Source organism: Fukomys damarensis, unplaced genomic scaffold, assembly GCF_012274545.1.
Source record: "Fukomys damarensis isolate Sample0158 unplaced genomic scaffold, DMR_v1.0_HiC HiC_scaffold_38, whole genome shotgun sequence".
NCBI classification, from domain to species: domain Eukaryota; kingdom Metazoa; phylum Chordata; class Mammalia; order Rodentia; family Bathyergidae; genus Fukomys; species Fukomys damarensis.
This window is the reverse complement of record NW_022900950.1, coordinates 38,650,493-38,674,637: the sequence shown is the minus strand read 5'-3', so window position 1 is coordinate 38,674,637 and position 24,145 is coordinate 38,650,493. Positions and strand designations below refer to the sequence as shown.

The 24,145-nt window shown below is 31.9% G+C and overlaps 1 protein-coding gene across 2 annotated transcripts in view; it reads right to left on the bottom strand.

Annotated features, from left to right (window-relative positions):
- Nucleotides 1-24,145, bottom strand: part of Nbea (neurobeachin) — a 680,165-nt gene that overhangs the window by 604,583 nt on the left and 51,437 nt on the right. For both annotated transcript variants that reach the window (XM_010623923.1, XM_010623924.1), the window contains exons 2-8: nucleotides 22,591-22,822; nucleotides 19,111-19,211; nucleotides 18,777-18,872; nucleotides 15,862-15,983; nucleotides 14,845-14,971; nucleotides 11,851-11,970; nucleotides 9,422-9,568 (exon numbers count right to left, since the gene is read on the bottom strand). In XM_010623923.1, coding sequence (XP_010622225.1) covers nucleotides 9,422-9,568; nucleotides 11,851-11,970; nucleotides 14,845-14,971; nucleotides 15,862-15,983; nucleotides 18,777-18,872; nucleotides 19,111-19,211; nucleotides 22,591-22,822 — 945 coding nt within the window. The remainder of the gene's footprint in view (nucleotides 1-9,421; nucleotides 9,569-11,850; nucleotides 11,971-14,844; nucleotides 14,972-15,861; nucleotides 15,984-18,776; nucleotides 18,873-19,110; nucleotides 19,212-22,590; nucleotides 22,823-24,145) is intronic.

Here is a 24,145-nt window from a genome sequence, read left to right as displayed (position 1 = left end):
TAGAAATAATTTTGCCTTTACCTCACTAGTTATGAAAGCTCTCATCTCATACTTCCAATATTTGAGTTACCTTGGAGTTGGCAGGTATTGACATTCTCTTCTCCTGGGAATATGTCACATTTTCCTGACATTTTAGAATATTTATCCTAGTTATTTTGGATTATACGTTGCAGGCTGTGTTGGTCAATCTACAGACACTACATTTTTTTTTTTTTAAGTACTGAAATGTTTGCTTTGGGAAATCATTCACTTCTGTGTCTACTAAAAGTGGTGTTTCAGATCTCATTTCAGTTTTAAAATCTTAACTTACAATCCGTTATTAGGTAATTGTGCTTATACATCCCTCTAGGGGTCACCCAGAGATTCATGATGAAATATTCTTAAGTTTATAATTAGACCCCTTTCTGGCAGCCTCTTTCGTGAGGTTCCCTATCAATTCCTATTTAGTGCTAGATACTACAGTGCATTTGATCCTAATTGTTTTTCTCACTGAGTTTATTGGTACATTTTAGGTATACAGTACAGTTACATTCATCATTGGGATCTTTTACCTTTATATGACAGGGCTTGGTTTGATCCTAATTTTTTGAAAGAGAAATTTAAGACTCCAGTGAACATTTGTTCCATGTGTTGTCTGCTCTCAAAAACCTGTATGTTTTCATTCAGTCCCCAGATTTCTCCAGTTACTTTCTGTATTTGTCTGTAGTTTATAAGTGTTTATTTGTAGGAAGATGTGTTTGTTAGAAGCTTACCCCTTTACTTTCCAAGGTAATTTTTAATTTTATAGATTGTGTTATGCTTTTCCTTTTACCTGCCAGGCCTTTATCATAATACAATAAGCTTATAAAAACCATTATTTTATCATTAGTTAAATAGAGGACAGAAAACAAAATATTGAAATATTTAGCAATGGAGACTACTTCCACATGTGGCAATAAAACTATTAAGAAATGTCTAATAAGAGTTTTAAAATGACAAGACTTTGTTAAAATATATTTTGCAACCTTAGGCCAAAGGCCACCCTGATGATTTAAAAATGTCACCCAAGTTTCACGTGTTCAGAAGTGGGGCTTTGGAAAGGTTCCTGGATTTGAAAGTGTTATATTCTGAATGTACTATTAGGAGGTGGGGCATGGTTGATGAGGTTCATGAGGTATGATCTAGAGAGTATATTCTTCTCTCCAGATCCTCTTTCTTTCTCTCTTTCCTGCTCCCCAACTCCCACCTTCCTGGCTGGCATGAATTGAGTAGTTTTCTTCTGCCATGGCCTTCTATTCAGCCACTTCTACTTTGGAGACAGTTATGAAATGAACTCTCTGAAACAACGAAGAAAAGAAATTTCTCAGGCCAGGGATGTAGCTGCAAAGCATCTGCCTATCAAGCACAAGGTCCTGAGTTCAATTCCTGGTACCAGGGAAAAAAAAGAAACTTTTCCTCTTCAAACAAGTCTCCGGTATTTTGTTCCAGTGATGTGAATGCGGATAATACATCACTTTAAATGTAAGACTTCATAATTTTGTAGACATTCACTAACCACAACCAAACAGAGTTCCACAAATAAACTTAAAACAATAGATTTTACTTTACTAAACAGTTAAATGAGGTCCTCTGTATTTTAAAAATCACTTCAATTGCCAATGACTTAATTGATGCAAGATACCCTGCCTTATTTATTGTTTGTGAAAATAACTAAGTACAGAAAAGTCATTAACAAGTTATGCTCTGAAAAATCAGGTTCAGGCAAGGAAAGAAAGAAAACAGACTAGTTTAGTAACCAGTGAGTCAAAGCCACTAACAATAGACTTCATTATATCTATATCTATCTACACCTATATATCTAAATCTATATCTATCTATGCAAAGAGAGAATATGGATTTATAGTTTTAAATATATATACTTTGATGACATTATTTGAGGAGAATTAAATTTGTGTATTACAGGATCCCATTGTGACATGCTTTATACATTAAACTAAGAATCATAAAGAATACATTTGAACACTGTAATAGAAAATCCATATAATTTGAGGAAATATAAGTAGTGTTATCATAAAACATTAAATAATTGAAGCACAATTTATGATTCAAACCCAAACGTCAACTATTTATCCTATGTGCCTTTTAAATTTCAACTGCAGTCCTTTACTTCTTCACAGTCATTCTCCCCAAGACTTCATGAAGAAATTTGAGACTATAGTATGTGATATATTCAGATTAGTTCCTATCCAAACACATTGGAATCTTCTTTTGCATCATTTTCTACCTTTTTCATTTTCTAAAGTTCTAGAAAAAAAAATCTAAAATAAAAAATATTTTCAGGTGCCACCTATCATGGTAGTGATTATATTTTTGGTATTTCAAACTGAAACATGAATGTGTAACAACAGATTTATAGTCAATCTCCACTAACAAATGGTTCAGTAGGCATAATTTTAATCCCTAAAGCATTTATTACAAAATTTCTGACTTTATATAGATCTACTATTGCATTAGGGTACTAGGGCAGACTGTATCACATAAATACTTGTACATACAACAAGGGAACACAGGACTACGGCTTAGGTTCATAGTTCTTATAAAAGAATGTGATAAGAGCTAGCCATATGTCAAATTGATAAGTGTGCAAAGCTGTTCAAAACAATGTTCTTTCTGAATGGAAAAATTTAACTGCTTATATTTCACCTTTTTTCTTTTTGATGTCAGCAAGATCCCATTAATGCTGAAGCTTAACAATATCAATTACACAATTTTACTTTGCATAATATATCTATATCTGTCTACATATATAAAATATCCTGATTTTTTAACCTTTATTTATATTTTGTTATTTCTCACTAGAATACAATTCAATGGGTGCTTAAAAGGAAACTTGTTCAGGTATTGTGTGGAAAAGGCAAAGAGGCAGAAAGATCAGTTGTCTATTAATCCAAAAATAGGATGTATGGAATGATTTATATGTAAGTCCATATATGGCAAAAACAAGGATCCAAGCAGGGAAAACATGGAATTACTACCAAAAATTCATTTCTAGAGCTATAAAATAAATAAGACTAACTGAATAAAAATACCATGTAATGTCACTTGGACAAAAAAAAGTAACAAGACCACTGTTGCTATTATGGTTATTAAAGTATCTGAGAACAGAACAATACTAATAATGATAATTTCAAATTGCTGCTTGCATGTCTAAGATAAAATGAAAACCTGTACATACAAAAGCATAAAAAGAAAAGAAACAGAGACCCAAGCCAGAAGCCCACCCTGAAAACAATGGCACAGGTGCTCAGGCATCAGCCAAGGTTCTGCCTGGACACCAGAAGCTTAGAAACACAGGCCCCAGCAAAAGCCCCACCCCCCAGAAACTAGGCACACAGTCTCACAGGCGCCAAACCAGGGACCCGACAGATATGACCTGTAAGTGCATACAAGCCCAAAACAGAATCCCACACCAAATACAGCCCAGCACTGGGATCCAGAAAGCTATCATTCTGAACCCAGGAACTGGTTCAGTGGTGAGAAGCAGAAAGGACAGCTCTCCGAGAACTGAAGTCCACTGTGAGAGCAAAGAGTCACCTCAATGAAGGTGTAGGAGACTGCAATGGTTGAAACGAGAAGATACTTAAACAAGTCTCAAACCCAGACTTTCAGATCACCAAAGGAAACTCCAAGGGGCAAGGAGATTGAATAATCTGAAACTTAACCAGCTGGTCTCCCTGAGCTGGCCACAAAAGAGGATCTGAAAAAAAAAAAAATCAGAAATAATTTATCGGATAACAACAGCTATGGTGTACATAGTGCCAGACATGATTAATAACTCTAAGCAGACACAAATTTTTAAAATATGAGGAACTGAGGAACAAGATGGAATTACAGCATAGGAAAAAATGAACTCCATAGAACAGATGCAAACAGATATCTGGGAGATTAAAAACACCACTGAAAGTTTACACAGCAGAATGAGCCAATATGAGGACAGAATATCAAACACAAAAGACAGGATTGAGATTAGTGACAAGAAAAAGGGAGGTTTCTTAAAAACAGTAAACAACCATGAGAAATCAATCCAGCAGCTGCTAGATGATGCAAAGAAGAATAATGTAAAGCTAACCGGACTCAATGAAGAAGCAGGAGAGAATGCAGATGACATTAAAAAAAATGTTCACAGAAGTAATGGCAGAAAACATGCCAAGCAGGGGAAAATAATTTGACATGCAGATAAGTGAGGCATTATAGGACTCCAACTAGCCATGATCAAAGAAAAATCTACACATAAGCATGTAACAGTCAAGACTGCAGAAACCCAACAGAGGAACAAACTATACAAGCACTTAGATTAAAGAAACAAATCACATACAAAGGAAAGCCCATCAGGATCACAGCACACTTCTCAACACAAACCCTTATATCAAGAAGAGCCTAGAGTAAACTATTTCAAGCCCTGAAGGAAAAAAGCTCCAACCGAGGCTGATGTATCCTGAAAAACTATCTTTCAAAAATCAATGGAAACCAAGACATGTCATGTAGAGGTACAAATTCCCAACAATGAATGTAGCTGTACTGTATCCCTAAAATGTACCAATAAACTCAATTAAAGCTGAAAAAAAATCAATGGAAAAATAAGATACTTTAACGACAAAGGACACCTGAGGAACTTCATAAATACCTAACCAGCACTCCAAAACATTTTAAACAATATTCGGGGAAAGGACAAGGAGAGTCACAATCCAATAAAGCCCAGCAGAATGAATCCATCAGGCAAGACAAGAAATTAAGTGCAAAGGTTGAGAATCCAACAACAGGAAAATGGAATGACAAGGAAAAGTCAATACATTATCAGTTATAACCATCAATGTTAATGGTCTCAATTCATCAATCAAAGGGAACCGATTGGCAGAATGGGTCAAGAAGCAAGATACAACAATATGCTGCATAAAAAAAGCACTTAATTAAAAAAGAAATGCACAGACTGAAAGTTAAAGGGTGGAAAACAATACGCCATGTTAAAGGAATCAGAAAAAAAAGCTGGAGTAGCTATCCTATTTGCAGATCAAATAAATTTCAAACACTAATTAAGAGATACAAAGAAGCTCACTATATCCTTGTAAAGGGAACAATCCAAGAGGAAGAGATGACAATCATAAATATATATGTACCAAATAACACACTAACTATATAAAATAAATATTAATGGACATGAAAAATCAAATAAGCACTAATACAATAGCAGTGGGGGATCTCAACACCCCACTGTCACAAATAGATACATCAACTAGACAAAAAATAAATACAAAAACTCACCAAAGTCTTGAACAAATGAACTTAACAGATGTTTACAGAGTGTTTCAGCCCACAAAATCAGAATACACATACTTTTTGGCTGCATAAGGGTAGTTCTCCAAAAGACACTACATACTTGCACACAGAACATGTTTAGGTAAATTCAAAGGAATTGAAGTTAATCCATGTACATTATAAGATCATAGTGCTATGAAATTGTAGCTCAACAGCAAAAGAAACCACAAGAACATCATAAATACGTGAAAACTGAACAACAAGCTCCTAAATGACTAATGGGTCACAGAGAAATTAAAGAAGAAATCATACAGTTTCTACAAGTAAATGATAATCCCAGTGCAACATATTGGAATTTATGGGACACAATGAAAGCAGTCTTACAAGGGAAATTCATAGCAATAAATACTCCAACCAGGAAAACAGTGAGCTCAAATAAACAATCTAATGCTGAACCCCAAGCTCCTAGAAAAAGAAGAGCAGAACAAACCCAAAGCATGTACAAAGGAGGAATTTATAAAGATAAGAGCAAAAATCAATGCAATGGAGACCAAGAGAATGATACAAAAACATCAGTGAAGCAAAGAGTTGGTTCTTCAAAAAAATAAACAAAATTGACAAACCCTTAGCCAACCTTAACAAAAAATGGAAAGAAAAGGCCCCAAATTCATGCAATTTGAAATGGAAAGCATGAAATTACAACAGACTCAGCAGAAATCCAGAGGATCATCAAGACCTATATGCCAATAAGATGGAAACCACAAAAGACATGGACAGATTTCTAGATACATATGAATTACCAAAGTTAAAAGAAGATCTAAAAATCCTAAATAACCCTCTATTAATCAAAGAAATTTAAAATGTAATTAAAAATTCATCAACAAAGAAAAGCCTGGGTCCTCTTGGTTCACTGATGAATTCTACAAGACATTTACAGAAGAACTACCACCTCTGTTTAAACTCATCAATAAAACTGAAAGGGAAGCAACAGTTCCAAATTCATTCTTGGAAGCAAGAATCACTTTGATCCCAAAAGGAAAGAAAAGTCCAAGCAAAAAAGAGAACTGCAGGACAATCTCCCTAATGAACATAGATGCAAAAATCTTCAATAACTTACTGGCAAACAGAATGCAGAAGATCATATACCCAGATCAAGTGGGATTCATCCCAGGAATGCAGGGATAGTTCAATATATGCAAGTCAATAAATGAAATACACTATATTAGCAGAGCAAAAGAAAAAATCATATGAATCATCTCAATAGATGCAGAAAAAGCATCCAACAAAATTGAACACCAAATCATGATAAAACCCTATAGAAAATTAAAATACTTGGTCTTTATCTCAACCCGATAAAAGCCATCTATGAAAACCATACTAAATGGAAAGTGGGAAGGGTAGGTGAAAAGAAATAAGGGAAAAGGAAAAAAAAATATGAGAAAATGGAAATAAAGTATTTGTAAATAGGGAAGGGAGGAGGGGGTGAATGGAGGGCAGGGGTAAGGGGAAAAATGAGAACCAAGACCTGTCATGTAAAGGTACAAGATCCCAATGATGAATGTAACTCCTACTGTATAATGAAAATGTACCAATAATCTCAATGAGAAAAAACAAAAAAAACAAACCTGAAATCCTTCAAGCTAAAACTATGAACAAGATAAGGATTCCACTATCATCACTCATGTTCAATATAGTTCTGGAAATATTAGCCAAGTCAAAGAAATGAAAGGAATAAAGGGAGGAAACAAAAGTTAAATAGTCATTATTTGTACTGAGGACCGAATGCGGGACCTTGCACTTTCGAGGCAGGCAGCAGAACCACTAAGCTAAATCCCCGGCTCTAAATAGTCATTATTTGAAGATACTCTACAAAGAAGACCCCGAGAACTCCACCAAAAGTCTTCTAGACTTCATAACCAAATTTAGTAGAATACCTAGATACAAGGTCAACACTCAAAAATCAATAGCCCTCCTGTACTTGAACAACAGACTCACTGAGAGAGGAACTGGAAAAACAAATCCTTGCATCATAGAATCCAGAAAAATGAAATGTCTCAGAATTAACCTAACAAAAGAAATTAAAGACTAACAAGAAATTAGATTCATTCATAGGAAAATGGATACATATTGAGGATATACTCCTAAGTGAAATAAATAAGTCACACATGTATAAATACCTAATAGTTTCTCTGGTGTGAATAAACTGTAATAGCACATAAGATCCTAATGAGATGACTGACATTGTGAAATGGGAAGAAAAGGTCTAAAGGTGTAGGGAAGGTGGGATGGGCAGGGGAAGGGTAATAAGGGAAAAGAAAAAATGTGAGAAAATGAAAAGATGGAAATAAAGTGTTTGTAGATGGGGAGGGGAGGACGGGGTGAAGGGAGGGCAGAGGTAAGGGGAAAAAATGAGAATCAAGACTTGTCATGTAGAGGTACAAGATCCCAACAATGAATGTAACTGTACTGTATCCCTAAAATGTACCAATAAACTCAAAGCTGAAAAAAATATATATAAAAGACTATTATCTAGACTATATTAAGAACTGGAAAAATTAGACCTTCCTAATTTAGACCCAATCCAAAAATGGGCAATTGAAATGAACAGACATTTCTCAGACACAGAAGTAGAAATAGCAAATAAACATGAAAAATTGTTCAACATCACTCGTCATTTGAGAGAGGTAAATGAGAACAACACTGAGCTTCCACCTCACCGTACTATCAAGAAATCAAACAAGAACAAACGCTGGCATGATTGTGGGAAAAGGAAAAGGAATGCTTCTCCACTGTTGGTGGGAGTGTAGACTGGTGCAAGCACTGTGGAAACCAGTATGGAGATACCTCAAAGAACTAGCATTGGAAGTCCCATTTGACCCAGCTATTCCCCTACAGGTTAGAAGTATCATACCACAACAACATATGTGCACCCATGTTCACAGCGGCACAGTCTATAATAGCTAAAACTTGGAAACAGCCCAATTACCCATCAACTGGGGACTGGATAAAAAAATATGGTTTATTTATAAAATGCAGTACTACTCAGCCATAAAGAATGAGAAATTAGAGGCGATGATGAACACTGAGATGATACTCTTAAGTGAAATAAACAGAACACACGTATAAATAATGAATAGTTTCTCTGGTTTGAGAAATTAAAAGTGTAAATAAGGACTAGAAGGTATAACAGATAATTTGAAATAGAAAGAAAAGGGGCAAAGGGGAAGAGGAAGTGGTAGGATAGGGGAAAGGGAAAAGGGGAATGGAATTAATGAAAAAATGTAAACAAAGTGTAAATAGGGAAGGGTGGAGGGGTTGAAGAAAGGACAGAAAAAGGACAGGGAAAGAAAGAAGAATCAAGATAGATTATCTAAAGGTATAAATTTCCAATGATGAATGTCACTGTATTGCATACCTAAAATGTACCATTAAAATTAATGAATAAAAAGAAAAGAAACTGATCCATATATGGAAATGATATGTCTTATATAAAAGCTTTTAATTTGAGGTCAAATAAAAAGCAAATTTATTATTTTAGACAGTAAAATAAGAAACAGGAAAAACATGACAAATCAATTAAAGAACTCTTTTTGTAATACTAGGATACTCACTATCAACTTCTTCATGTACTACAAAGGAGAAACAAAAGTAGACACTAAAACTGAATGATTTCAGTCTCATATATTTGATTATATTTTATTTTTAAATATTTTAGTATTTCCCTACTATCTCCAAGTTAACAAGACATTTTACGGTTCAGTATATAATGTATGCATTTCAAAATTTGAGAATATTTAGTGAAGTCATTTTATAAAATTTATTTAGTGAAGTCAAAATTTGAGAATATTTAGTGAAGTCAATTTATAAAAATTTATTTTTTCAGAATCGGTAACAAAAATATGCCTCCAACATTATAAAACATTCTAAAGAATAAATAAGTTCTTCAAGGCAAAATAGTTTAAAAAAAAGAGAAAAAGCACCTTTTAATAAAAACAAATATCATTATACCTGAGTTTCAAAAATACATGACTTAAATCACATTGAAGAAAGATTCTTCACCAAATATTATGTTACACCATTTTACCATTAAAACTTTCTACAGAACTTATAATAAGATAGTTGTTCCTACCTTATACCCAGGTCCTAATTGATGAATTGCAAATATCTGTGCTGGGTTAAGTGCTTCACTAAACACATATACAGCACCAAGTTGACCGCAGAATACCCTATTTGCATCAGCAGTTTCTGAAGATCCAAGAAAGCACTTGTCATAGCTCTATTTTTCAAAGGTCACAAAAAAACACAAATTATTATTTCAAAATGACAAAATAGTTAAGGATACTTGTCTTCATCACCATAAATATCTTAACATATAACACAGAAGAAAATTTCAATTCCTATTTTATGGATGATTTAATTAACAGCCAATAAAGATTTATAAAGAAAATAAAATTAGTTAAGTGATTTGTATTCATACTTACACAAGCAACCATCTATTCTATCTTTTGACTTGATTACTTTTCATATGTTACCATTATTCACAAAAACCATTTGTAATTATCTTAAAAAAGAAAAACAAGAGTAAAACTAATGATTTATAATGGTTCATATTTAGAAAGAGATTCATCTGAATCAAAGAAATAACTATACCTAATTATACCCACAGGATGTCATTTTTGAAGTTCTACTTCAGTTTTCCATTATGGACTAATTCCTCTGTTTTCTTATACAAAATCAATGATAGAAGAGAATTAGCTCCTTCTCTTACATGAATAAGCCTTATACAGAATCAAATAAACCCTCATCATTTAAACCTGCTTCCTAAGAGAAGAAGGAAGTTACAGTGCTCTCCATCTGGAAGATTTGGCACCTAAGAAGGCATGTTTAAAAAGGCCCTTCCACATACACCACCCATTCAAAGCAGCACAGTGACTGCTCAGTTTCTTCCTTCCATCAATACAGGATATTCCACACCTAATCTCCCGTCAATGCCTCAACAAAATTCTAAAACATTGTGAATGGTGTCCAATAACATGAACTCATTAAGTATAAAACTTAAAATTAAAGTATAACAAATAATTTAAAAATCTAAGTCTTTCTGTAATATATTGTCTTATCAACTAATGACATTCAACAAGTATACAGGTGGGAAGCAGAATTTCATCTGTGTGTTCCAAAATTGTTCTCTTCCACATTTACTGCCCATGGCTCAATTATGAGTTTGTTAAGACAGAAAAAAAGAATCCAGGAAAGGCAGACAGAAAATACTTTTAAGTTTAATAAGCCTTATGCCATTTCTGCTGCATATTGTTTGAATTTCTCTTTGCGTTCATGTCTTTTAAAAAAATAAACATTTAAAAAACAAGATTCTTAGCTATTAGGTCATTTAAAAAAAAAACAAAAAACAGGCTAAGGGCCAGATTTATCCCATAGAGTGCAGTCTGCTATCTCCAATATAGGGGCCAGCCTAGGGACTATGTACATGGTGTTATTTAAGAGATAAAACAAGAGAATATAGTATGCCCCTTACCCTTCAGGACATTAAAGTTAAAAAGAGATGCAGATAAAATTAAGAAGTGGATTTTGTTTTTGTTTTTTTAAGGCATTATAAACTAGATATGCTGGAACAGCATTAAGCACATTTTTTACTTTGGTTCTAATAGGGCAGGATGAAGACAAGGGAGAGTCAAATGCAGAGAAATAGTGCTTCTGAGTTTTCAAATCTAGATTTCCTTTATCTGAAATTCAACTCTCATCTCCCCAACTGTAACATGCTGGTTGAAACTAGTATTATTAGTAACTAACCTCCTTACTTTTACAGTAATTCCCTCCAGGGTATTTTCAATAATGCAGCCAGAATGATGTTTTTACAGTATAACTAGACATTACTTGTCCTCTCAAAACCTTCTAAGGTTTTTAGACTGATTACAAAGCCCTATTTAACTGGCCCCATACTATCTCATCTCTTAATAGTATTGTGTCCCTTGCTCCCTCTACTCCAAACTGGCTTTCTTGTTTCTTGAATTTTCCAGTTCTACCCTATAGCCTTTGTAGTCACAGCTTTCAGTGATGGGGTATGTCCCCAAATATCCACATGACTTGTTTCAATCCTCACTAAAATCATTCCTGGACAGTCTTAATTTCTCCTTTCCCTACACTACCTTTTATGTCTGGTACCAACTTTATTTTTCTCTATATTATACTATTTGTATGTTATTTATTTATATATTATTTATTTTATTTAAAGTGCTCCTTCCCCATACGTACAAGAAATAAGACACTTTTTTTTAGAGCTTGATATTCTGGAGAGAAGAGCATACTACACTTACATTTCTTGACCTAAAATACTTAAATTTCTTGTCCAAGTAATTTTGGTTTTTTAATATCTTTATGTCTTTTAGCAATTTTACTATACTAAATTTAAATTTTGAAAGATTCAATTAATTAAAAAAACAAATTTCACATGTTTCTATCAAGCATTTTTTCAGTTCATGTTAAATTGGACAGACTATAGTCTCAAGTACATTAGAATACAGATTAAAAAATTTAAAAACTTACATCATTTGTATTAACATGCCAAGCCATATCACCATAAGATACCAGTTGTCCATTAACATAACACCGAATTTCACTGTTCCTCCATCGATTGTAAATGTGGACAATGCTGATCATGTACCACTTAAATAAAAAAATTAAAAATATCAAAAGATAAAGCTAAATTATATTATATAAAATGTAACCTTCAAAATACCCTTTAAGAAAATGACTACTAATGATCATTTACTATCATTGCTTCAGGTTTATTCCTCTCATTTCTCACTTTAAAGATGAAAGAACTGACACAAAAATAAATCTGTGATGGAGACAGAGTCAGAATCTCCATCTCGCCAGACTGATAGTCTTCTTCCACAATATCATGATCTGAAATTGTGGAAATACAATTACAACTGTATTTTTCATTTAATAACATTTACATTATGCCAAGCAATTAAGATGCCTATAGCTATCTATAAACACCATAGGCCCAGTTTTCCTGAAATTTATATTCTAATCAAATGGACACGTAACAGACAAATAAACAATTAAGAGAATTACAAAGTCACTTTGATTACTATGAGGGAAAAACAAAAAATAACCTAATATGCTACTTTAGACTGTAAAGTTTAGGTGGTTTTAATTTTACAACTTAAATTTATTACATCCACTAATAATTATATATAATAATTACACATTTTAATTTAGTCATATGTGAATAAATTTTAGGAATCAACACGAGTTCATCTTCAGTTCCGATTTTATAATTAGTAGGGTCAGCAAAAATCATTTTCGAGAGTCAATTTTGATAGGAGATGGAGTGAATCCAAAACTTTATCTACCCAAAGTTAAAAGCCTAAGGCAGAAAACATAAAAATATTTGTCTAAAGTATATAAAAATAATATAATTTATTGATATTTGATTAAGTATACCTTATGTCTAAAATCTGAATCTCTGGTCTAAAAACTGGTTCTAATTATTCCATAGAAGGTTAAACAATGAAAAGTGAAGTGAGGAAAAAAAAAAAGGAAGGATGAGACAGGGAGAAGAAAAAAGATGAAAAAATGGATAAAAGAGAAAAAAGAAAAGGTAAAGGAAGGAGGAGAAACAGATGAGGGAAAAGGAAGAAGAAAGAACAAGAATGAATAGTAATTAAGGCAACAATTCTTCAAAAGTGCTTCAAATATAATTTTTTAGAATTACAATCAAAATAATATAAAGATCACATATTAAAGTTCACCTTTGAAAAATCCCTGAATTAATAATAATGATGAAACAATATTATTTGAATGGATGCAAGATTATAAGAGTGCATAACTTATATCTAATTTACATGTTTGTATAAAATATGAAATATAACTATTATAAATTGTGTAAAAATATCAAAATATTTGTATCTACATAAAAATCTACAAGTATGTACCAGCTCTTAGCATTGTAAATAACTACATTTTCCATTAATCCTGTGCAAAAGACTTTCTCAAAAAGCATAAAATATCTTTTAATGTTCATGAATAAAACTCTAATTCCTAATGTACAGCATTTAAAAAGGCTATACCATACAGAAGTAACTCAAATCACTTGGCGTTTGTTACCCTGACTTTCTACTTACTGTCCCATGGAAAAGATCTTTGTCATACTTACCTATTAAAAAAATACTGACCACAGGGCTCAGCCCTACTTCTTTTCACTTTGTCAATAAAAACTCTCCACTAATCACATTCTACTAGGAAATGAACTGTTTCATATAAATTAGCTATTGGCTGTCCAAATAAATGTAATTATCCCTTTAGAAAGTAAAAGTAGTTTTGGTTATTAAACTCGTATTTTATTCATTTATCCAATATATCTTACAGGCAGTCTACTAAAGTTCAATGCTCTCTGCTAGGCATTTAAGAGAATACAAAGATCAATCCAACAAAAATCTTAGTATCAATAGCCACTAAATAATGTACATATAAATGAATAATGAAGTTTAAATAAGTAAAACAACTGCCATAAGAAATACTAAAATAAAATGTTCTCAGATGAAACATTGGATCAAGACAAATCTGGAAAAGATTATACAAAAATGTCATATAAAATGGAACATACCAATATGATAGGATTTGAAAACCCAGAGCTATGCAGAAGGAGATAAGTAAATGTAGCTCATATCACACACTGAAAACACAATTGAAAAGGGAATAATAAAATGAAACAAAACATTCAAACCATAAAGAAATAGATTAAAAAATTTAGTCTGTAATATGATCAGGAAGAGAAATTGGATATTAATATGGTAACAGGAAGAAATGAATCATCCAAGAAACAGGAAGGGCAATATGAACAATTTAAGCAGCAGGTAAAGAAACTTTAAAAGAAGATACATATTATCAGAGACAGTATATGCTGTGAAAACTAAACTAATATAATGATAAAACAGGGAATGAAAAAAACAAAGTTAACTCAAGTCCTGATTATTACAGATATGGCAGACATCTTAATCAGAGGATTTTAGAACATAAGTATATTTGGGATGAGAAATCGTTAATTCACTGTTACATATTTTGAGATCCAGGTCCAGAAAGAAATCCAGACAGCAACATCTCATACTGGAAGAGAATACAAGAAGAGCTTTAAAGACAAAAATAAGAGGTGTAGGCTATCATGAAACTGAATAAAAATTTCCAAATAAGATGTAAGCATTATAAAAGCAGAGATGTTTTCTGTTTATTTCATTGTTGTGCCCTAGTGCCTACGAGTATCTCCTACTCATTAATTACTCAATACTTATTGAAAGAATGACATAGAACAGATGATACTGAAAGAATAAGAGCATGAGACACACTACAAGATTTCAAAAGAGTGATCTTACACTCCTAAGTCAGAAAAGTAAAAAGAAAATATAGACAAGAATAAGGCAAAAGCATTATGTCATAAGAAAACCAGTGAAAGAGAACATTATAGAAGTTATATCAGAAAAGTTGTAAGATAAAGAAAAGGTGAATTTCAACAGAAATATTTACTTTGCTTACCTTGCGTGGTTGAAAATCATATTTCACACAGTGTTGAAAACCTTTTCCTTTGGACTTCAGAGATGTGACTATTAAACAATTGCCAACAAAATGTGCAGAGTAACCAACTCCTTTGCTAGTACGAAAACTGTAAAGAATATCGTAATATAGTAACAAACTAAAATAAGCATATGCCTAATGCCTATTTAAGTTATTTTATATAAAAATTAAATATTTCCCTGTAGAGGAGTTTTACATGTAACAAATAAAAACTAAAATCTAACAAATATAATTAGCCAAAAGATAAAAAATTTAAACTGAGAAACAATGAATTTAAGCTGGGAAATAAATATACAAGCTTTGAATTTTTCAATTTAAAATATCACAAATACTTAAAAGCAAAGTAATAGTCAACACAAATCCACCAAAAGACTTCATCTAACTTTAAGGACCATCTTCAATTAGCAAATACAAAACAAATTTACATACATATAAATATTTTCCGTAACAATTAGGCTTCTAATTCTACTATGCTTTGAAAAGAGCTTTGCAAACAAAGAAAGTCACAGCCCACTTATAATGTGTTTCATCAAATAATTGTATATTTTAATCAAAATAAGAAAAAAGTGTCTATGAAATTTGATTATAATTTCTTATATGGTTATTACTGTTCTTTACAGTATATGTTAATTATGATCACAGAACAAAATACAGGAAAAAGCAAAGGGAATGAAATCTAATGGGAGTTAGCTTGTTTGTTTTTCTTTCCTAGATCAGGAACCAGAAATTCTAAGTATTCCACAATTGATCTACATTGATGCCTACTAGCCAGGGAAAGCCTGCAACCTTTCATGCTTAGATTGTAATGGAGGTTTGAGGGAGGTCACCTAGAATCAACAGCAAAAGGAATAAATAAAAATTTATTTAGCTGAGTCTTCACAGTCTGAACACACACATATATAGTCCAAATTATATGTAACTTTGTTACTACATTATATACTTAAAGACAAAAGTCCCAACACTGAACAAGTTACTTACCAATAAAGATAAGGTTTATCCTTATCAACATTAATATTATTTAAAGGATCCATACGAAACCATGTGTTTAGAGTGAAGCCATTCTGATAAGGCCACTTTGCAATAGGAGGCAATGCAATTGCCTACAAAGCAATGAAAATAGATAAAGTATCAGTTAGGTCAAATTTGCCATCTACAGAATAAAGTATAGTGAGATTTAAATTTCAGAAAATTATGAACTACAGAAGTTAGAAACTATTATTTTATTAATAATCTATTGCAATAGGAGGCAATGCAATTGCCTACAAAGCAATGAAAATAGATAAAGTATCAGTTAGGTCAAATTTGCCATCTACAGAATAAAGTATAGTGAGATTTAAATTTCAGAAAATTATGAACTACAGAAGTTAGAAACTATTATTTTATTTAAATAATCTATGTATCTATATATCTATACATATATATATAGATATATATATAAATTACTTGATTATAGAAGAATTATTTTCAAACAGTGAATTAAATTTCATCTCTAGGTAACATAGTTTTGGACTGTACTTCAAATTTTCCCTCTAATTTCACCAATATGCAGTCCCTTATATATACGCCTCAGGATTTTCAGTTTTTAAAATGTATGATAGCTTTTAGTATTATCTCATATGACTATAGGAGGCTAAATCTTCAAAGACAAACAATTGTGCTAGGGAGTATTAGTGGAATCAACATTGAAGAAACACAAATGTTAGTGATAATACAACATGGAAACGAATGTAAAAGCAGCCGGTTACAGCTATCACTGACATGTATGAAAGCATTCCCTTTTCTCCATTATTTTACATACCTTTGTAATCACTTACTCCCAATCAACAGTCTTAATATTTTGTGCATTATCAACTTTATCATTCAGCTCTACTAAGCCCTAATTTATAACCTATATACACATTAACCCCCCACCCCAAAGAGAAAAAATGAAGACAGGGTGTTCTTTAATTGTATGATGAAATGCTGATTAAAACAGAACACTGAAAATCCAAAGAGAACTAGAGAAATATTATGTGGACTTAACGGATTCAATAATGATAAAAAAACCTCTATTCTCTCCACATTATTAGCACAAACAAAACCATGATAGGCCTTTTCTTTTCCCTTTTTGCTTTTTCAATGTGGTTGATGAAATCCAGGGCCTCTTTCATATTAAGGAAGCACTTTACCATGAGTTGCATCTTCAGCCCCACAGTAGGTTTTCAAATGAAATTTCACAAGTGTATTCAACAATGCACATAAAAATTCAGACAATAAAGAATAACCATAACTATTTTAAAGTGAAGATGAAATGGGAGTACTTGTATTACCTAATATTAAGAGATACTAACTATACAGGTGTAATAATAAAGACAATATGACACTGACATAGGAACAGAAATATAGAACAAGAGAACAATGGTACAGAAATAGATGTACCTAATTTGATCAAATAATTTTCAACAAATCTGTCAAATAATCCAAAGAGAAAGGACTGTCTCTTCAACAATTGGTAACACAACAGATGAAGATGCAACCAAGTAAGACTTAACTCGAACTCTGTTCATACCATATAAAAATAATTCATACAAATGGAACCAAAACTATATGTAAGAGTTAAATCCACAGAACTCTTTAAAGAGCTTAAGAGAAAGTACTATCACTCTGGCTATGAAGGATTTCTTAGAATGCAAAAGCATCTATCATAAAACAAAAAAAAAATTAACCGGACATCAATTTTAAGGAATCTCTGGAAACAGCCTACATATCCAGCAATTGACAAATAGATTTAAAAAAATGAGAGATATGGAATATTTTACAGCCATAAAGAACAAGATCATATCATGTACAGGACAATGGGTAGATCATGAGTCTGTAATGTTAAGTGAAGCAAGTCAGCCAGAGAAAGCTAAATATCACATGATTTCTCTTACATAAGAAACGCTACATATACATAAGTTAAAGAATAAAATAAAGGAGCTTGTAGGAAACAGAGATAGACTTTTGGGATATGAGGCAGGGGATCAGAAGAAGGGGTAAGGGTGAGTGGGGTAAACAGATGAACCATGATCATATGTCATGTACCAATTTCCCAAAACAATATAACTATTATATATTATATATCACATATATTCATACATTATATGAATAAAAAAAAAAATGTTAAGAAAATAAAAAGAAAAGCACCAGGTAAGGAGAAAATATTTGGTAAGTATGTATCTAGTACCACAAACATATACCCCAAATCTATAATGAAATCTTAATTAAGATAATACAACCAAATATTTAAATGAACAGTACTGAACCCAGACATCACAAAAGAAGATATAACAATGAGCAAGAATCATATGAAAGAATGCTTACCATCATAAGGCATGAATAAAAAAATGCAATGAACTATTATATAGCCATTTAAATGACTAATATTTAAAATACTAAAAATGTTCAAGATACAAATTAATTCAAATTTCCACACTGCTTATGGAAATATAAAATTTTCCATTACAGCAAATTGACAGTTTTGCATTAAGGTAAACATGCACTTATTACAAAGCATAGCAATCTCATTCAGGCATTAAGAGATAAAACCTATGCCCACAGCAAAACCTTTCCTTAAATGTTCATTGCAGTTTTACTTACAATAGCTAAAAACTAGAAACCTAAATGCCCATCAACTACTGGACTAAAAAGGTAATATATCAATATAATGAAATACTACTCAGCACAAAGAAGTACAGAATAATCTACTGATTAAAGCTGCAGGAAATATCTCAAAAGCATTATTGTAAGTGAAAGAAGACAAATATAAAAGACTACCTAAACACCAAACTACAGCAAAACAAATCAGAAGCAGCAAGTCACAGGGGCTCAATGACTTTAAAATAAATAAAAACAAACACATGTAATAAACTTACCGCAGCACTACAACCAGGGAAATTGAAAAAAGTGTCAGGACCATGTCTTTGTGGCATCTGATTAAGAACTGACAATAATTTTACTGCATGTCTTGGCTGAGAACGCAATAAAAGAAAAAAATCGTTTTACAAATTTAGCAATAATACCTGATACACTACTTTAGTCATCGCACTATTTAATAAATAGAAAGAAAATTAACTTTAAAACATTTACTAAATTGTTTAAGAGGAAAAGCATTTCCACTATGAATTCAAATACACAGCTGTCTTGGGACCAGTTACTGAACATAAAGTATTAAGATACTGAATACTCGTGTCTCTGACCACAGCTTACCCAGATTCCACTTTCTCCTCGAAGCATGCTGAACAAAAGCTTCAACTCCTTGACAGTGATGCTGTAGCTGGCAAGAACCCCCAACATATCAACTAGAAGATCTTCAAAGGAAAATAAAGTTATTCTGAACTCTAATCATGAGCTGCCATCTGTCAAGGTAATATACTTTTTGAAAGAACAAAAGTTATCAGTTGGCAATTTTATGTATAATACACACACACATAAACAAACACACACATACCTAATATACCTAAGTTTCCTCATGAATAGCCATTCTAATTAACAATTTGCACACATACAAATATTTGACATACGCAGAGAAAGGGAGATTATAAAATTCAAAGGTACAAAGGATTTAACATTATAAATTGGTTATTTTCAAATGAAAATCTAACAATCGACAATGTTTTCTTTCAGAACTATCTATTCTTAATAAAATGCGTTCTTGAAATATTACTTGGTCTATTAACAATTTTGAGTACATACTCTATGTGGGGCACTATTCAGTGTGGCTTCTATGTATTAAGGTAACAAATCCACACAACGTATCTATAACATGGGTACAATAATTATCCGCTTTCAAAAAATAAGCAAAATTATGGCACACATAAATTAATGCCACTTCCTAAGAACACACACCTAACAACTGGTTGATTCAGGACTCAAACCCAGACAGTCTGGCTCCAGCACCCTCACTCCTTTCTACTAGTATGCAAATATAGGTGTAATTTAAACATATGACTAATGATAACAATTATGCTAATATGAGTATATTGGCTCACACTACAAAAACACCAGCTTACTAAACAATGAGAAAAATTAGTATCTTGTGAGTGATTAGTTTTTCTATATGATTAATATTTCTTCCTATACTCTTTGTGAGAAATTAAATATCTCAATACTTATACTACTTCATTTTGTTAATTTGTAAAGTATTCCTTAAGAATGAAAAATACTAGACAAGTTAATACAAGCCAATTATATAAAAAATATATATATACATAAATACATATATATACTGTAGACGTTTATCATTAATAAAAAGGTTGGATCATGGTAAATAAAATGATAACTATATAATAACGTATATAATAATTAAATATATCATTTAGTATCACAGATTTGTAATTGGAATTTGAAATGTTAAAATAGTTATTTGTGCATCTCAAAAATAGATATTCAATATGGTTATTTTCATCAATCAATTTAGATTCTTAATGCTACAATGAGCAAGCAATCTATGACAATATTGTGACAGTGGATATGCCAATTTTGAGAAACATTTTTCAATGAAACAAAATGTTTCATCATTTAAGCAATAAAATGAATGAAAATATTAGGGCATATAAAAATAAAGGTCTATTTCTAAAAAATAATTTCTCATAAAAGGAGGCATCTTAAAAACCCTAATCTAACATGCCTTATTTTTAATTAAGCAATTAACTTTGGCGGCAACCATCATTTAAGATTTCTTAAAGGGTGACATACAAATACTGCTTTTAAAAATCAAACTTCTATTTGCAATACACATGATGCATGACATGTAAAATTGTATGTAGTTACAGTTTTTTTAAAAAAATCCCTTAATATAGCACATGAAAAATAACCAAGAAGTTCAGTTTCGATTTATTATAGCAGTCATTTTCTAGAGAAGAATTTGGAAAGAAAAAATATTATGACTCATACTCAATTATCAGTTACAACAAATATTTAACCACCTTTTAGTGATATGTTCACATTATTGAATGAGAAGTACCCCTTTGGACTTAACATGCTACTACACATTCAGAAATGAAAACTAATATGTTTTGGTGACTATTTGTTCTTCCTTAATATGATATTTAATTTTTAACTCCTAAAAAGTAAAATAGACATATTTCTCTGACACTTATTCCATTTTCTTACATCCTTCTATCATCAGGCTCTTTTGTAAGGAAATGTTTAAAATAACAGAGTACAAATTTTGTTCTATGTTATTACTATCAAGAAGAAAAAGATAAGAGAATTAAGAAACTTTATATAATAGAATATATCAAGACATGAACTTTTGTGGTACTGTCCTCACTGTCACTTTACATCCAATATGCATGAATTTTATTCCAGTAAACTACTATGCATGTAATTCTCGATCTTTGCAAAACTATATACTCGGTTGAGTGGCAGTGAATTTGTTTATATAAACAAAACTTAAAGTCATAAGCCCAGATATAAGGATTGGAAGATATGATATTCTACACAGCAAGTATACATAAAATTTTATACAATAGATTCCTGTTAAATAACTCTAGAATTTACAGAAGCCATACTGTATCTTTATTAGAAAGATATTTTAAGAAATATGTCTGAATTTTTATCATTAGCCATTCATAACCAATATAGAGAATGCAAAAATCATGCTCAATAGAGATATATGCTACTTTTAACAACAATTAGAAATTATTTCAACACATTTTCTAAATCATTAAATTTTAAAAAGGAATATTTTAAAACGTAAAAAACATCCTTTAATTAATTGTTCATTTCATTCTTCGCTAACGTTTTCTTCCAAAACATTAAAATTAAGTCAAAAGATTGAAAAGCATTCTCTGGTGTCTAAACTACTTTTAAAGATCAGATACAATATTGGGAGAATCAAATTAGCACTTCTGGGATTTTGGAAATACTTTTGTGTCAGAAGACACTCATGCTGAAGAGCCATAGTTTAGAAAAATCAACATTTCAAAAGTCTAAACTTATTTCATGGAAATAACTCCTGTCCTCAGACCATTATTTTAAACATTCCTACTAAACTGCATCAACCCCAGAGTGGAATTAACATGCAGGAGAAGTAAAAGGATTGGTAGTAATGAATCACAGTTTTCAAAGTCACTGATTAGAATGACCTATACCAAGCAAAACAATCAATACTTTTCACCTGAAATTTTGCACAAATTTCATGTTCTATTCAACAATATATGTGGTTATTTTGATACAGCTTTCTCCCTTGCCTTGAAATCAAAGTAAAATAATCACTTCCAAAAGAAATAGTATTCTAAGGCTTTTACTATATCGTATCAATTGTCACTGTTCCATACATGCCACATTGATGAACTGGTATAATTTGGTAAAGAGCTCATTCATAATTCATAACTGAAATATATACTGTGGTATTTTAATTATGTAAAGGTGTAATTAATTATACACTGCATAAAGATATATTTTTTATTGACTTCATAGTACTTACTCTGAGTACTGAGGTTTTCCAAAATTTAGAAAAGCAAAATTAGTAATTATGTATACCTAATATAGTAATTATGTTTGTCTTCTTCCATTCCTCTTGCTTCTCATCCATATAAAAGTCAAATTTTCCTAATGTTTCTATTTATCTATTTTAAATCAAGGTAATTTTAACAAATCTATTTTATGTACAGTATATAAAGTACATAAAACTTCATAAATGTTTAAGTTATACTTTCCTGTCAGACAGTCATAGCCCCATACCTGCTATCATGTCATCTACAGCACTCATTTTCAGCAGTACTTGTTCAATTAGCCCAACTTCTGTGCTAGTCTGTAAGTTCCGAACACTTTTTCGCAGAATGGCTGTAAACATGCTCCATATTTCTGCTTGACATGTTACATCACAATGCTCCAAAAGCTCTGTCATACATGTTATACTCTCAGCATCCTGTATAATGAAGTTCATCTCCAAATCAAATTCTCCACCAACCAGCTGAAAGCAAAAAGAGAGAAAAATAACCAGTTATAAAGTGGAAAGTTACTTATTAAAACAATAAAATAAAACACTACCAAAAATCCCACTAGCAAGAAAGAATGGGTTCTATAAAAAAATTTATCTTTGATATAAAAGTAATTTTGAACCACAGTTTAAGAGTTGTAGATATAAGAAATGATACCAGCAAAGAGAAATATAATTTCCACAAACATGGACAATACTTTCAAATCTAAAAGGACAGAGCAAACTACAGCATATGATTGTTGGGTGGGATTCAGGATACATTCCTATAGGTTACAATCTTTAAATATGATAATTAATAGAAAATACAGACCATTAAAGACACTTTTTAAAGCAAAATTCATTTTCTTTTTCTATGTTACCAGACTTAAAGAAATAAAATAGTATTACAGAAAAAAGCTGTGTCTAATCATATGCAGAAGATCAGGAAATATGAAAATAATACTACCGCACATACAATAAATGTGAAATGATGAAATGAATGTTCAGAAATAAGTTGAAGACAAGAATGTAAAATATTGGGCTGGGGATTTAGCTCAGTGGTTCTGCTGACTGTCTTGCTACCCCTCAAAAAAAAAAAGGAAATAAAGAATGTAAAATATTCAAATACCTCATTTAAAAATCAAAAGTGTGAAGTCAGTTAAGAAAATTGTACAGGCCAGGAATTTAGTTCAGTGGGGCTAGGCCTGCCTGGCAAATGCAGTTTCTGATTTCTTTTTCCGGTATCAAAAAAAAAAAAGGAAGAAAGAAAGAAAAAGCAAGCAAGCAAGAAAGAAAGAAGTTTTGTAATACCAACATACATGATTTGCAACATTAAGCCAAATGAGTCCAATAGAATGCTGGGCTTCTCTTGCTGTCTATTTCTTGGAAAGAATTCAATGGTCTGTCTGCATTTCATATTTAACAACATGCCACTCCAGCAAGGGGAGCACTTTCAAGCCCACAGGCAGCAGGGAACTTAGCTCAGTGGTTCCACAAAGAAACAAATACAGTACAAAAAAAAAGCCCACAGGGCAAAAAGCTAGTCAAAGGTAGCAATGCAGGAAAAGAACAGGGGGGCAGTAACAAACTCTAAAAGCCTCTGGAAGGAATACAGACCTGAGGCAAACATAGCACTGACTGAACTCGACCTTGGAAAAGGTTAGGAAGGACAGCATTCACGTGATAAAAAGTGGATATAGTAATAAAATATGCCCCAATTGTGACTCACTGTTCCTTTCCCTTATCTGGTGGATTGCAATATTACAGAGCCTGGAAAGAAAATAACCACCCAAACACACACACACACACACACACACA